The sequence below is a fragment of the Salarias fasciatus genome (assembly GCF_902148845.1).
Source record: "Salarias fasciatus chromosome 7 unlocalized genomic scaffold, fSalaFa1.1 super_scaffold_4, whole genome shotgun sequence".
Taxonomy (NCBI): Eukaryota; Metazoa; Chordata; class Actinopteri; order Blenniiformes; family Blenniidae; genus Salarias; species Salarias fasciatus.
The window spans coordinates 24,567,130-24,579,783 of NW_021941229.1; the positions used below are offsets into that span (position 1 = coordinate 24,567,130).

The window sequence follows — 12,654 nt, forward strand, 5'->3', positions numbered from 1 at the left end:
CCTCAGTGAGACTTTCCTCCTCCGATCTCCTGCTTCTTTCTTGCTTCCAGCTCTGTCTCACCTCGTCTCTCACGCAGAGTCAAACTAATGAAATTCCTGCACCTGATAAGCCGTTTTGTTCTTCATGAATGGAGGGCTGGCTCTTTTCCAACATTTACATTAAGGAAAAAAGGCACAAATGAAGATAAAACATGTATGTGATAAAACCGATTGATTACTCATCAATGTGATGTGAAGATGATAAAAGTCCTCTGGGGTGCGCCAAAGAGCTTCAAAAAGCATGTGCTGGGGGACAGGGGGCTGCCTTTTCCCAAACCTTGTTGGGCTTTTTTAGAAGAAATCTTGATGAATGAAGACATAAGATCAAAACTGTTAATTACTTAATCAAAACACATTTTTATAACAGAATTTCTTAGAAATACAACATTTAAATGTTCAAATTTAAGTCCTCTGGAGGGCGCCAGAGAGCTCAGAAAAACCTTCAGGGGACATTTATTTAATAATTTGACAGAAAGTCTTGATTAAAAAAGAAAGATGAAAGAAAAAACATGAAGTGCTTTATGAAAAGCATTTTCCCCTAAATTTATTTCTTCTGACTGTTATGTTAAAATTAAAAAAACAACAACACAGCTTTTGTCTTTCAGAATTTGTACTTTTTCAAGAAGAAATCCTGCTTTCAAAAATATCAAAATTATTTGTTTAAACTAAACATACATTTTTACCAGTGGATTTCTTATAACTGTAAAATGAAAATGATGACATAAGCTCAGACATTCACTGAGGATAAGAAGACGCTGTTTTCGTCTCTCTGGAGAGTTGCTGCTCCTCTCGGCTGGACTGCAGTGTGATGATTACTCCTGAGTGAAGGTTAAAGATTTAGTGATTTTCCATGCTGTGATTCATTCACAGTTTCCACTCCTTCGGGTATTTTGTTTAGGAGGGGGGCAAGCAGAAAAAACAGTGTTCAGAGGGAGATCTGACAAATGTGACTGCACATGCAAGGACATTCTGTATTTTAACTATGAAATGAAACAATTCTACACTGTTTTCCATTTTTATTATGAGATTACAGTATAGTTTGTTTTTAACACCGTGGCCCTGCTGTAAAGTCTTTTCTTTTCTTCTTTACAGGGTTTGTTCAGACATGGAAGAGCATTTCCATGCATAGGTGCTCTTTTCTCTCCACAGCTTACTTTCCATGAGCTGTTTATTATTTCATGCACAGTCAAGCTGTGCTAAAGATGACATGTTTAGCTCCCAATAAGTGACAGATCTTCATATGACATTGAGATTATTGAGCACCTGAAATGTTAAATCTTATTTTTGAGGATGTATCAGAATGCAGCATTATTTGGTGGATATAAACATGGTTCTTTTAAATGGAAAAAATATGGACCTCACTTTGACCTCTAGTTGTTTGAGTAAATAGCAGCTATAATAGTTTCATTCAGGCAGTGTCACCCTCAAAGCTTTCTGTTTTTGAGGAAACTAAGATTCAGATTGTTGACTTGGAATAAACTGAATGTTTCTATCTGACAGGCCGTAACTGTATCAGGGTTTAATTCTTTAGTTTCTCCAGCCGTGGTCTGAGTTGATGAATGACTTGTTTTTTGTGATCTCCAACAAAGATGGGCGTTAAGCTCCTCCTCGGTAATCGTTGCTTTTTACGCCGATTCGCTGCTTTTAGAGAAAAGGCGGCGCAGAAAAAAGAAAAACATTCACAGTCCTGCCCCAAAATGGAGGACCGTGGCGCGTCTCGAGCGCTGGGAGCTTGGTGAGCTTTGACCCAAAATGGCTGCCACAGCAGCTCAGTTGCAGCGTCGGGCAAAGTTGCGTGTCCGTCCCGCCCCCTTGTGGGCGTGGCCCGCTGCTGGGCTCGCAGTCACATGACCCGCGCGGAGCCAGGCTGACCAATTCCAATATGGTGGCCAGCTTGGCAGGTCTACGGTTCCTGTTGATGGTATTGTTGTTGTGCGGGATCAGGTACGGCTCCTGCGGCCAGGAGGCCACCCAGGTCCTCGGGCTGCGGCTGGAGGACCCGGCGGGTCCGGTGTGCATGAAGGACCGGATCATCTCTGCGCCAGAAGGAGCCACGTTCAAGCTCCGTCTCTTCGTGGCGGATCTGAATGAAAGCTGGCCGTGGGTGGCGTTCTCTGGGGCGCCCGGCGGGGCGGCCGCGGGGGTCGGAGATGCGCCCGACCCGTGCGAGGACGAGTCCGCGCGCAAGGAGTCCGCCTTCCGGGTGACGGGCAACTTCGTGCCGGACGAGCCGCACAGCGGGCTGCTGACGGTGGTGGTCGCGCGGGGGAGGGTCCCCGCGGCGGGGGGCGTGCAGACCTACCACCACCTGTGCGCGCGGAGGGGAGACAGGTGGGAGTCCGTGGGCTCGGACCGGCTGCGGATCAGCCCTGACGGGGGGCCGCCCCCGGACCACATCCCGCCGTGGGGGCTGGCCGTGCTGGTGGTGCTGCTGCTGCTGCTGTGCGCCGTGCTGAGGACCGTGAACCTCAGCCTGCTGTGGCTCGACCCGGTGGAGCTGTACGTGCTGCACAGCTGCGGCTCCGAGGAGGAGAAGAGGGCCGCCAAGCGCCTGGAGCCCATCCGGAGGAGGGGCAACTTCATGGTGGGTGCAGGGGGGCATCGGCACAGGGGGGTAACAGCACAGGGGGTTGATCAGGCCATCACGGTGTACATCCTTCCTAAGGGAAGAAAAATAGTTTCCTTTTTTCATCTTAAATTAAATGAGTAATTCACAGAGAAAGTAAAAATCTAAAACTATAACATTCAGATCAAACCTCAGTCATGATACTTCAATACTTCTACTTTTTTCACTTCATTTATTTATTTATTTATTTATTTATTTATTCATTTATAAATAATGGTTTTGGCTTACAGCTAAATCTCACACGCCAACGTTATTTGTTACATCTGGACTCGACTTCTATATATTAACAGTTAAAGTTTGATAGTTTAGTTAATTACTTGGAGCAAATAAGTTAAATTAAAGTCAATTATTTAGTTTTTTGAGTTTGTTATAAAAATATTTTTGAAACTGAATTTGCTGTAAACCTATCAATTTATTACAGTTGCATTACTTTCATTCCAAGGGTTTATTGTAATTGATATTTAATTTATTATATTTTTCTTTCAGAGAGACTTATTAGCAGTATAACTTCAATCTCAACATTTTCACTTAAATATGACAAATTAAATAGACATTATTTCAGTTTCATTGACACTTTGAGCTCATTCCTAACTTGACATTATCATTCGGCATCTAGACCTCATTTTTAGAGTCTTTGACTTCAGTGATTTCTGGTTATTGTGATGTCGGTGTTAAACCCCGGTGGTCTGTCTCGGCCCCCCCAGGCCTGCTCCCTGCTCTTCCTCTGCGCTCTGGGACACTCGGTCCTCGGCGTCCTGCTCTACCGGGCGCTGGGCTCCATCCTGTCCGCCGTCTTCACCAGCGGCGTCCTGATCTTCTTCCTGGCCGAGCTGGCCCCCCACGTCCTGTGCTCCGGCTACGGCTTCCAGCTGGCCCCGGCGCTGACCTGGCTGGCCCAGGTCTGCATGGTGCTCACCTGCCCCCTGTCCTGCCCTCTGGGCCTCATCCTGGACCTGGGCCTGAGGAGGGACATCAGCACCTGCGGGATCCGGGAGAGGACCATGGAGATGATCCGCACCAGCGTCAACGACCCCTACAGGTACAAACACTGACCCTTGACCTTCACATCTTAACACAGTGAGCTTTTCTCTTCTGAATATAGCCAGATCCAGCCTGGTTGATCTCCTTGATGACTGTTAGGAGCAGCTGAGGAAGGCTCAGGACAGACACTCCTAGAAATACCTTCAGTCTTCGTCAGAACCTGACCCAGTGAGCTAATCTCTCTAAATGACCAGTGACAGTCATCATCCAGCCTCCAGATGTTCCTGTTTTCTCTCTCTGTGACATCTTTAGATAGATGAGCAGCTAAATATCAGTCGATCTGATGGAAACGTTCTCTGCTTTTAATTCACACTGAGCCTCATGTGTTCAGTCAGATCACATGAGCAGAACTCCATGTTCTTCCTCCTCCCGGAGCCACCAGGCCTGCTGGAAGACGTGACTTCAGGATCCGCTCCGGTCCTGCTTTATCTGCCGTCTCCGGCTCCGGATCAGTTTTGAATGTCCTGTTAAAGTGGACTTTAAACGTCTTGTTTATATTAACCGGAGCTTCGGGTCTGTCGCTGCCCAGGCTGCTAAACATTAGCGGAGGGGAAAGAGTTGTTGTTAACCAGGAGGCTGAACTCGGCCTGGCCTGATTTGTCGCATCTCTAAATAAACGCATCAGAGGAGGAAACGTTGGCGGCAGTCATTCCGTACGTAACGAGTCCCGCTTCCCGCAGCGAGTTCGTGAAGGAGGAGTTCAGCCGGGGGGCGCTGCGCAGCAAGACGGTGGAGGACATCCTGACGCCGCTCAAGGACTGCTTCATGCTGCCCAGCTCGGCCGTCCTCGACTTCTCCACCATGTCCGAGATCATGCAGAGCGGATACACCCGGGTGCCCATCTACGAGGAGGAGAGGTGGGTGGCATCGCTTTCCCCCAGGAACAACCAAAAAAAAACCCAAAAATGTGTTCGATCCTCCTATTCCTACTGTGAGCTGTTCCGCGCAACACTGCCCCCACAGGTTAATAGTGGTATTACTGTTTAATTCAGCGGAAATGAACCAAATTAACACCAAAGACAAAAGGAAGGTTCTGTCCAGACGCACCACAAGCGAAGAAGAGAAAGTTTTGTAACTTAAGCTTCGTTCACCACATTTCAAGTGAAAACGCATCATTTCTTTTCTTGAACGTTCCAGGTTTATGCAGGAATGAATGATGTAGTTAGCATGTCAGGTTACGAGTTGGCGTTGTTGGTTGTTTTTGTATTGAATAAACACACACATGTTTTGCTATAAACATGGCAGAGAACCTGAATCCTTCAGTGTTTGGCTTCACTGTGAAGTTTCCCGCTGGTGGGGGCGGGGCCGGGGAAACACATACACTGCTTGTATTGATTTATAGGAATGTTTTTCACCAGCCTTCCTGAATTCAGTCCGTCTTATTGATTGTGAAGGTCCATGACGTCTCTTCCAGACTTCAGCCTGAGGCACATGATGATAGGGCAGTCGGGCTTTTCTCTCTCTGGGGCTGATAAGAGCTGATAACAATCGTTCAGGCTAAGATTTGTCATCCTCTGTTTTTCTTCTTAAAAGCACATTTTTAAACCTCAGATATCTTGTTTTAGATTAGCAGCTACCCGTGCCGTCCCTCTCCTTCCAGGTCAAACATTGTGGAGATCCTGTACGTGAAGGATTTGGCGCTGGTGGATCCGGAGGACTGCACCCCCATGACGACCATCACCAAGTTCTACAACCACCCGCTGCACTTCGTCTTCAACGACACCAAGCTGGACGCCATGCTGGAGGAGTTCAAGAAAGGTGGGAGCCGAACCGGCGCCGTCGGTGAAGACCCGAACAGAGACGCCTTCTCTTTATCAAACCGCCAGACCAATCCTGCATGTGACCTTTGACCTTGAACAGGTAACTCTCACATGGCCATCGTGCAGAAAGTGAACAACGAGGGCGAGGGCGACCCGTTCTACGAGGTTCTGGGTCTGGTCACCCTGGAGGACGTCATCGAGGAGATCATTAAATCGGAGATCCTGGACGAGTCCGACGGATACCGTGAGCGTCCGCTGTTCCCCCGGCTTTGGCCCCGCCCCCTCCTTTTCTTCCTCTTTAACCCCGCCTCCTCTGGCGCCCCGCAGTGGACCGGAAGGTGAAGCGCCCCCTCACCCCTCTGGAGATCCCGCTGGAGCCGCGCAGCGCCCACGAGGAGTTCTCGCTCTTCAAGCCCCCGGAAGGAGAACCAAAGATCCGGACGTCACCGCAGCTGCTGCTGGCCACGCACCGCTTCCTCTCCAGAGGTCGCTTTCTGACCATTTAACACGCTACGTTATCTCACGGTTCAGAGTCGCTTCAGTGCCGATAATGCTTATATCGACGATTTGCCATTTTATAGTTAAAACCCGATTCTGATTGTGATCAGACAGACTTTAGAGAGATTTGCTGTTTAACATTACTTCTGTTTCTGCAGAGGTGGAGCACTTCAGTCCGGCCCGAGTGTCGGAGAAAGTCCTCTTCCACCTGCTGCGTCACCCCAGCGTCAACCAGGAAGTCCACTTTGACCCCAGCAACCGGCTGAGCGCGGGCCACTACCTGTACACCCGCAACCACCCGGTGGACTACTTCATCCTGCTGCTGCAGGTACGAGGGGAGGGGCCGGGCCGGGTCATGGCGGGGGCGGGGGGGGGGGAGGAGGAGCTTCACGCTGGCTCAGAGTTCAACAGCATCGCTAATTTTTCTGTCCGGTCGGGTTCAGAGTAACTGTCTTAAAGCAGCGGAATTAAGAAAGCACAACTAAGAAAGCATCATTTTCAAAGTGAATCCAACACGAACACAATCATAACGTAAACATTAATTGTTGGAATGATTCCAGAAATCTGCGAATCCTCCCAGAATAATTCAAAAGTGTTTTTATTTTGTAAATCGTGCTGCGGTTTGTGCGTCTTCAGGGTCGCGTGGAGGTGGAGATCGGCAAGGAGGGGCTGAAGTTTGAGAACGGCGCTTTTACGTACTACGGCGTGTCGGCGCTGACGCTGCCATCTTCAGGTGAGTTCATGAACTGCAGCCACAAATCTCGAAAGATAATTCAGATTTTCCTTGTGTGTGTTTTTACTTCACTCAATGATAAAATGAAATTACGCTCAGTTTTTACAACTCTGCTCACACAGCGAGATGTGCTGTATGAATTTTGACACTTGTGTAACGTCAGACCCGCGTGACCCGTGCAGTGGTAGGAACCGTAGTGTGTGGGCGTTGATGGATGGATTGATGGGTTTCAGTGCATCAGTCTCCGGTGTCGACCCAGCGTCACTCCCCCAGGGACCCGTTCGAGTCCGGCGAGGCCACCAGCCCGTCCAGCTACTGTCCCGACTACACCGTCCGAGCGCTGACCGACCTTCAGCTGATACGGGTCTGTCAACTCTGTCACCATGGTTACATCCGTCAGAGAGCTGCAGGGATCTTAAGAGTCTTGCTTGGAGATTGTATTCACCATAATATGCAAAAAATAACTAAAAGTGCAGTGATGGCTCCACTGTAAGTTCAGCTTAGAAGTAGCAGAACGTAGGAAGTAGTTTTATAGTGAACACTGTCTAAACGTCTAGCCACAGAACTAAGAAAGTGGTTTTTCAGTTTTACAGTGACGGCTGTTTAAATTTATAGCAATCTCCACTTTAAGGAGTTTTTCTTCTTTTCGTATTACCTCTGTTATAAGATTTGATTGTCCAACTCTGTTGTCTTCTTTTTATATGCGTCATTCTCCTCATGTCAGTAGAAAAGCTGTAACACCCTCTTTCCTGCTCCTCATAGCTCTAGAAAAGCTGTGAACTCTTCTCGGCTTTATATCTGTATCAGAGCTGTGAGTGTAGAAACGATCGTTCTGATTCTGCTACAGTTGAGCAAACTGACACAGCCCAGGAGCCAAGCTGCTGTAAAGAACACTCTTCATTCTGCTTCTTATACCTCTAGAAAAGCTGTGAACATGCCAAGATTTGACTTTTAAAATCTGGAATTTGGTTTGACTTTGTATCTTTTTTATATGTTCTACATCTTCGACAATCAGTAAAGTAATAAGCTAAACTTCTCACTGTCAGTGAGGATTGTAAACGTCAGGGTTAGCATGACCATTAGCGTAACAACGCGGTCGGTCACGGCGTCCTGTGCGTTGCAGGTGACCCGTCTGCAGTATCTGAACGCCCTCATGGCGTCTCGCGTCGGCCAGAGCCCCGACCCCCCCGAGATCAAGATCCTCCCCAACAGTCAGACCAAGCTGCTGAACGACAGAAACACCACGCAAGGTAGGGTCGCGACCCCGAGCCGGCCGCCGCCCGCCGCCCGCGCCACTAACGGCCTTTCGTGCTGCTAACTGCTGAAGTGAATTAATTTTCTTTCTCTCTGTTTCTTCTCCCTCCTGCTGTGTTTTCTGACCCGCCCAGAGTTCCCTGTAAACTTTTCATTCTTTGACACCATTGAGAACTACTGTTAGGCTTTCTTTTGCATGAGGTAAATCACTGCTGCACCGTTTCCCCCCCTCCTTCACCTTCTCCTCACGCCTTTCCTCCTCCTCATGTCTTTGTCTGGTTTTCCTTTCCCTCCATTCTCACCACAGGAGTCTGTGCATCAGGCGATGAGCTGTGTCCTCTTCGGTTAAACATTGGACGTTTGAGGCTTTTAGAAGACACGCGACATCTGTAGCTATTCTGATCATTTAGTGAGAAACCTAAGTACAGAATATTTCTCTCACCCGTCACATAAATAGAGTACAGAGAGGGTCCAGTGCTGCCTCCTGGTGGACAACAGGAGGAGTGACAGAGTGAAACAAGTCAAATCTCCGTGTGAGAACTGACTGATTTGTAAATAGTTTTTTAAAAACTTGAATTGTTTGTGTATGAATTAACTCTGCTCACCCTGGACTCATTCGCTCATTCACTCCGCAGGTCAGGTTTAGAGAAACGACCTGAGAATCACGTCAGGAGAGTTTAGGGATCGGCTGACTGGGACGTCATGAATCATTAAGAATTTAAAGTTAGTTCTCCCGTGTTCTCACTTCGCTCATCCCAGGGCCGGACTGGAACTTGTGATAGTCCAAAAAGGTTCATTGGTCTTTCCAAGTTATAATCCAAAAACAAAGGTTCTTTTCCAAAGACCAGGGAGGTATTTTGTTATTTACCTGACGGTTTTCGGCAGCTGTCAGCTGGGAGAATAGCGCCAAAACCTGTATAAATCAGCTGACAAGATACGTCACAACAACATCACGTGACTCTCTGAAGAAGACAGCTGACAGCTGCCGAAACCGTCAGGTAAATAACAAAATACCACACTGGTCTTTGGAAAAGAACCTTTGTTTTTGGAACTTGTGATGGCCCGATTTGGCCCACAGGCCTCATCTTTGACAGCCAGTGAGATGTTTAGTATTTTTAATACACAGGAACTATTTCTAATTAGCGCTCTGACTGATGCAGCTGTTAGAGTAGCAATAAAATCAGTTTTAAAGAAATATTTTTATTTTATTAATATTTATGTAATATTTTATTTTTTATTTTTAGCTTTATTTAATGAAACTATATTTTCTGTTACAGAATGGAAGTGTTTTTGTTTACATTATTAACCCTTTATAGGGCAACTGACCATACAAAACTATAATTTTGTAAACTACTGTTATTTTGATCTGTTTTAAACATATTTCAAGCTATATTAACATTCCATCTCATTTTTTAAAGACTTTTAAACAGTCTGAAACATATAATGACTAAAAATATTCTAAACTTCAGAGTATTTCTCTGATCCGATGAATGAAATGCTTTTTTCCGTTTGGTGATTTCATTTTTTCTCTCAGTATTAGTTCAGTTATATTTATTTTGGGAAATAATTTGCCTTTTAATTTAAGTGAGAACTTAAATTGTGACTTATATTCCATGAAATATAGTAGTTACATTGGAACGTCTTTGATAATGCTTCAAAAAATGGAATTTAAAGCCGATTTATTTTCTCACAGCGAGACCTCAGTATTTCACAGAGGTATAAAACCTCCAATATTTCTCTCAGAGGACACAAATGATCCGTCTAATAAGACCTTAAACAGCACAAAGAAGCAGATAAATGCTCCGACTTTCGTGAATTTGGATTATTGTTCAATAAAGAAAATATGTTTTTCTTATTTTCTGATAACTTTGTGATGCACAGTCAGCTTTGTCTTCCCAAACCTTTGTTCTTCTTTGTGCCAGTCTTTGTCTCATCTCTGGTAGTTTCCTCGTCACTTTCAAAAGGTCCAACATGTGAGATTTGATTTGACTTGAACCCTTCAGTGTCCTGCTTTATTTCTGGACGGTAAAAGCTCCAACAGACAAGGAATGCTGGTCTTTTCTTCTCGTCGGGACATTAAAGGGTTCAAAGATTTAGAAAGAAACTCAAATAATGAAGGATTGAACAAAATTCAGAGATTTTTTTTTGAAGCTAGCCTGGACTTGTAATACCAGATCAGACCACCAGATGGGGCACAGAGTCACTATAACAGTGATAGCAGCAGATAAACACAGCTGAAAGGATTTCAACAGTGGAAGAAAAAAAACAGCCAATGTTTATCCTGCTGAAAAAAACTTGAGTTTTTTTTTTTAAATTTAGGGCTCTTAAATCTTGCATGTTGTATCTGTAGAGTCTTTTCATCATAAGGAACCCCGATTATTCTGATTTCTAGATTTACCTCCAAGTGATCCCGTCACGACTCGCACTGTGAGTCAGTGGTTTAAAGTCGCTTCTCTCCAGCTGAACTCGTCACGGAAACGTTCAAAATCTCAGGAGGTGACGACGTCAGACCGAACGGATGGAGCCGAGTTCAGACTTCAGCGTTCACGACTTTTCTGGGGGTATGAGGAGCAGAACAAGGCCGTTTCTACAGTAACGTGGTTCCACCGCTTTCCTACATCTTGAGGAACAACCCGGTTATTTTTCAAGTGAAAACACACGGATTTAGCATTTTCATTTCATGCTTAAATATTTTAAAAATGTCTTTTTACACAGAAGCTATTAAATCGACGTACTTTCCCAGTAGATTTATTTATTTATTGGAGAAGTGCAGCTAGATTAAAATTTGCTATGCACTTAGTGGATGTGCGCCTCATTATCGTTTGAGAAAGGTTTTACAGAGTCAAAGCGTTGTCAAAAAGTCCCACCGTGGGAGCTGTTTCCAAAAAGTTGTGTTTTCAAGTGACTCCGAGCGATGTTGCCGTGGAAACGGATGCTCCAAACCATTTCCTGGCGGCGCCTCCTGGTGGGACCAGGGAGAAGTTGCACGCATGTCTTCTGCTCCTCATACCTCTAGAAAAGCTGACGACCGCCTCTAAACGCAGCGTGACGTTCGAGCACTTTGACGTCTTCTCGCCGTGACGTTTCCGTCTTGAGTTCGACCGGAGAGTCGCCGCCGAACGCCGTGGGATCGAGACGAATCCGGGGTTCCTTCCTGAAGCTCCATGTTTGTTTGTTTGTTTGTTTGTTTGTTTGTTTGTTTGCGTGATGACGTCACCCCCGCTCACCTCAGCTCTCCTCTCATTGGTCGGGTCCCGCAGGTGACAGCCGAGCCCAGGAGAGCTCCACAGAAGAGGAGGCTCATGGGTAGCGACCTTTCCCCCTGCCCACTGTAAAAACAACAATAATAGAGAAAATAGTGCAGGTTTTTTTTTTTTTGTTTATTTGTTTTTATTGACGAATCATCTATGGCTGGAACGTAGTAAATATCGGACAAAACTGGAGGGAGAGTGATTTTTTTTTATTTTTATCTGTCTATTGTGTAGATCTTCTCATCTCCATCACCATTCCTCTCTGTGCTCTCCATTCCTCCGGTCTTATTTTCTACCGGTTGTTTGTACATATAGATATATCTAAATATTGATTCTATGGCGTGGCTTGAAGAAGTGGGCGAGCCCCGTTTTAAATGACTCCTGCATGAGTTTTAACCTGAAACTCCAAAAGCGCTTCTCAGAACCGGGCCGAAATAAAACCCCCCCAAACGTTCGACTTTTAATCTGCAGAGCGAAGACAAGGCCAAAGGACTCCCTCGCCGCTTCCTGCCGCCGTGTCTGAATAAATCCCTTTTATTTTTCATTTGGCGGTGCCTTTCTTCCTGGATTAAACCCGCTATGTTACCATTCCTCACTTCTCACCTGTCTGAGTGCCAAAGCTACAAGATTTATATATATATATATTTGTGTGTGTGTGTGTGTGTGTGTTCCCCAAAGCATCCGTCCGTTAAATGAAACCCTGAAAGCTGCTTCAAAGCAGGTTTGTGAGTAGAAAGTATTAATAGACCAGAGGTTTTATTGTGTCTAATCTAAATCTAAATAAAACCAGTTGGAAATAAATGTTACCAAATGTGGCCGAAATTAAAACGTAAACATATTTAAGCAATGTGGAAAAATAAAACTGAAATCTGTCAAACAGTTGAAATGTCTAACATGGAAAAAATTGGCTTCTTTTTGAAATTCTAAAGTAAAAGCAAAATAAAAATGACTTTTCAGAGCAGCGGAGGTCAACGTCACTGTGATCAAATCTCAGTATTTCCCCAGAAAATATGAAGACACTTAACTTTTTTCTTTTTTTTTTTTTTAAACTGAACAAATAAATTATTGAACCAGTGTTGCGTAATATTCTAGCCTGCTAGTTTTATTTTTCTTCCAGTACAGTAGTAAAAACGACACTTTAGCTTCTAGAACTTCAGAAAACCTGGATTTATAGGAAATGAAGGCTTTTCCAGCTTTAACTAACTCAGTGCATCCAGCAGGGGGCGCCAGCAGGCCGCAGTCTGACCTGCTGACCAGGTTGGAGTGTTGAAGATGTGAAATACCTCAGTTCCTGGTGCTGACACGGGAATTTAAATTAAATGAGTCCAGAAACATTTCAGAGATGGAAAAAGGCTGAGATTATTTCAGCTTTCAAACTGTTGGAGCTGCTCATCAATGTAGGGAAAATATTTCATCCGAGCTAAAAGTTTTTGTTTTTTCGTGCATTTCCGC

At 45.3% G+C, this 12,654-nt stretch overlaps 1 protein-coding gene across 2 annotated transcripts; it reads left to right on the plus strand.

Annotated features, from left to right (window-relative positions):
* The first annotated feature begins 1,885 nt into the window (after positions 1–1,885).
* On the plus strand, positions 1,886–11,806 carry cnnm3 (cyclin and CBS domain divalent metal cation transport mediator 3). 2 transcript variants are annotated; one of them, XM_030084869.1, is made up of 12 exons: positions 1,886–2,623; positions 3,370–3,704; positions 4,387–4,563; positions 5,307–5,464; positions 5,567–5,710; positions 5,794–5,952; positions 6,123–6,292; positions 6,601–6,697; positions 6,931–7,061; positions 7,821–7,947; positions 8,086–8,152; positions 11,212–11,806. In XM_030084869.1, the coding sequence occupies exons 1-11, from the start codon at positions 1,922–1,924 to the stop codon at positions 8,133–8,135; spliced, it is 2,250 nt and encodes a 749-aa protein (XP_029940729.1). In that variant the 5' UTR covers positions 1,886–1,921; the 3' UTR covers positions 8,136–8,152; positions 11,212–11,806. The 2 variants fall into 2 exon arrangements, with proteins under 2 accessions (XP_029940729.1, XP_029940727.1); XM_030084867.1 differs by lacking the exon at positions 8,086–8,152 and having other exon boundaries at positions 1,914–2,623.
* Positions 11,807–12,654: the final 848 nt, after the last annotated feature.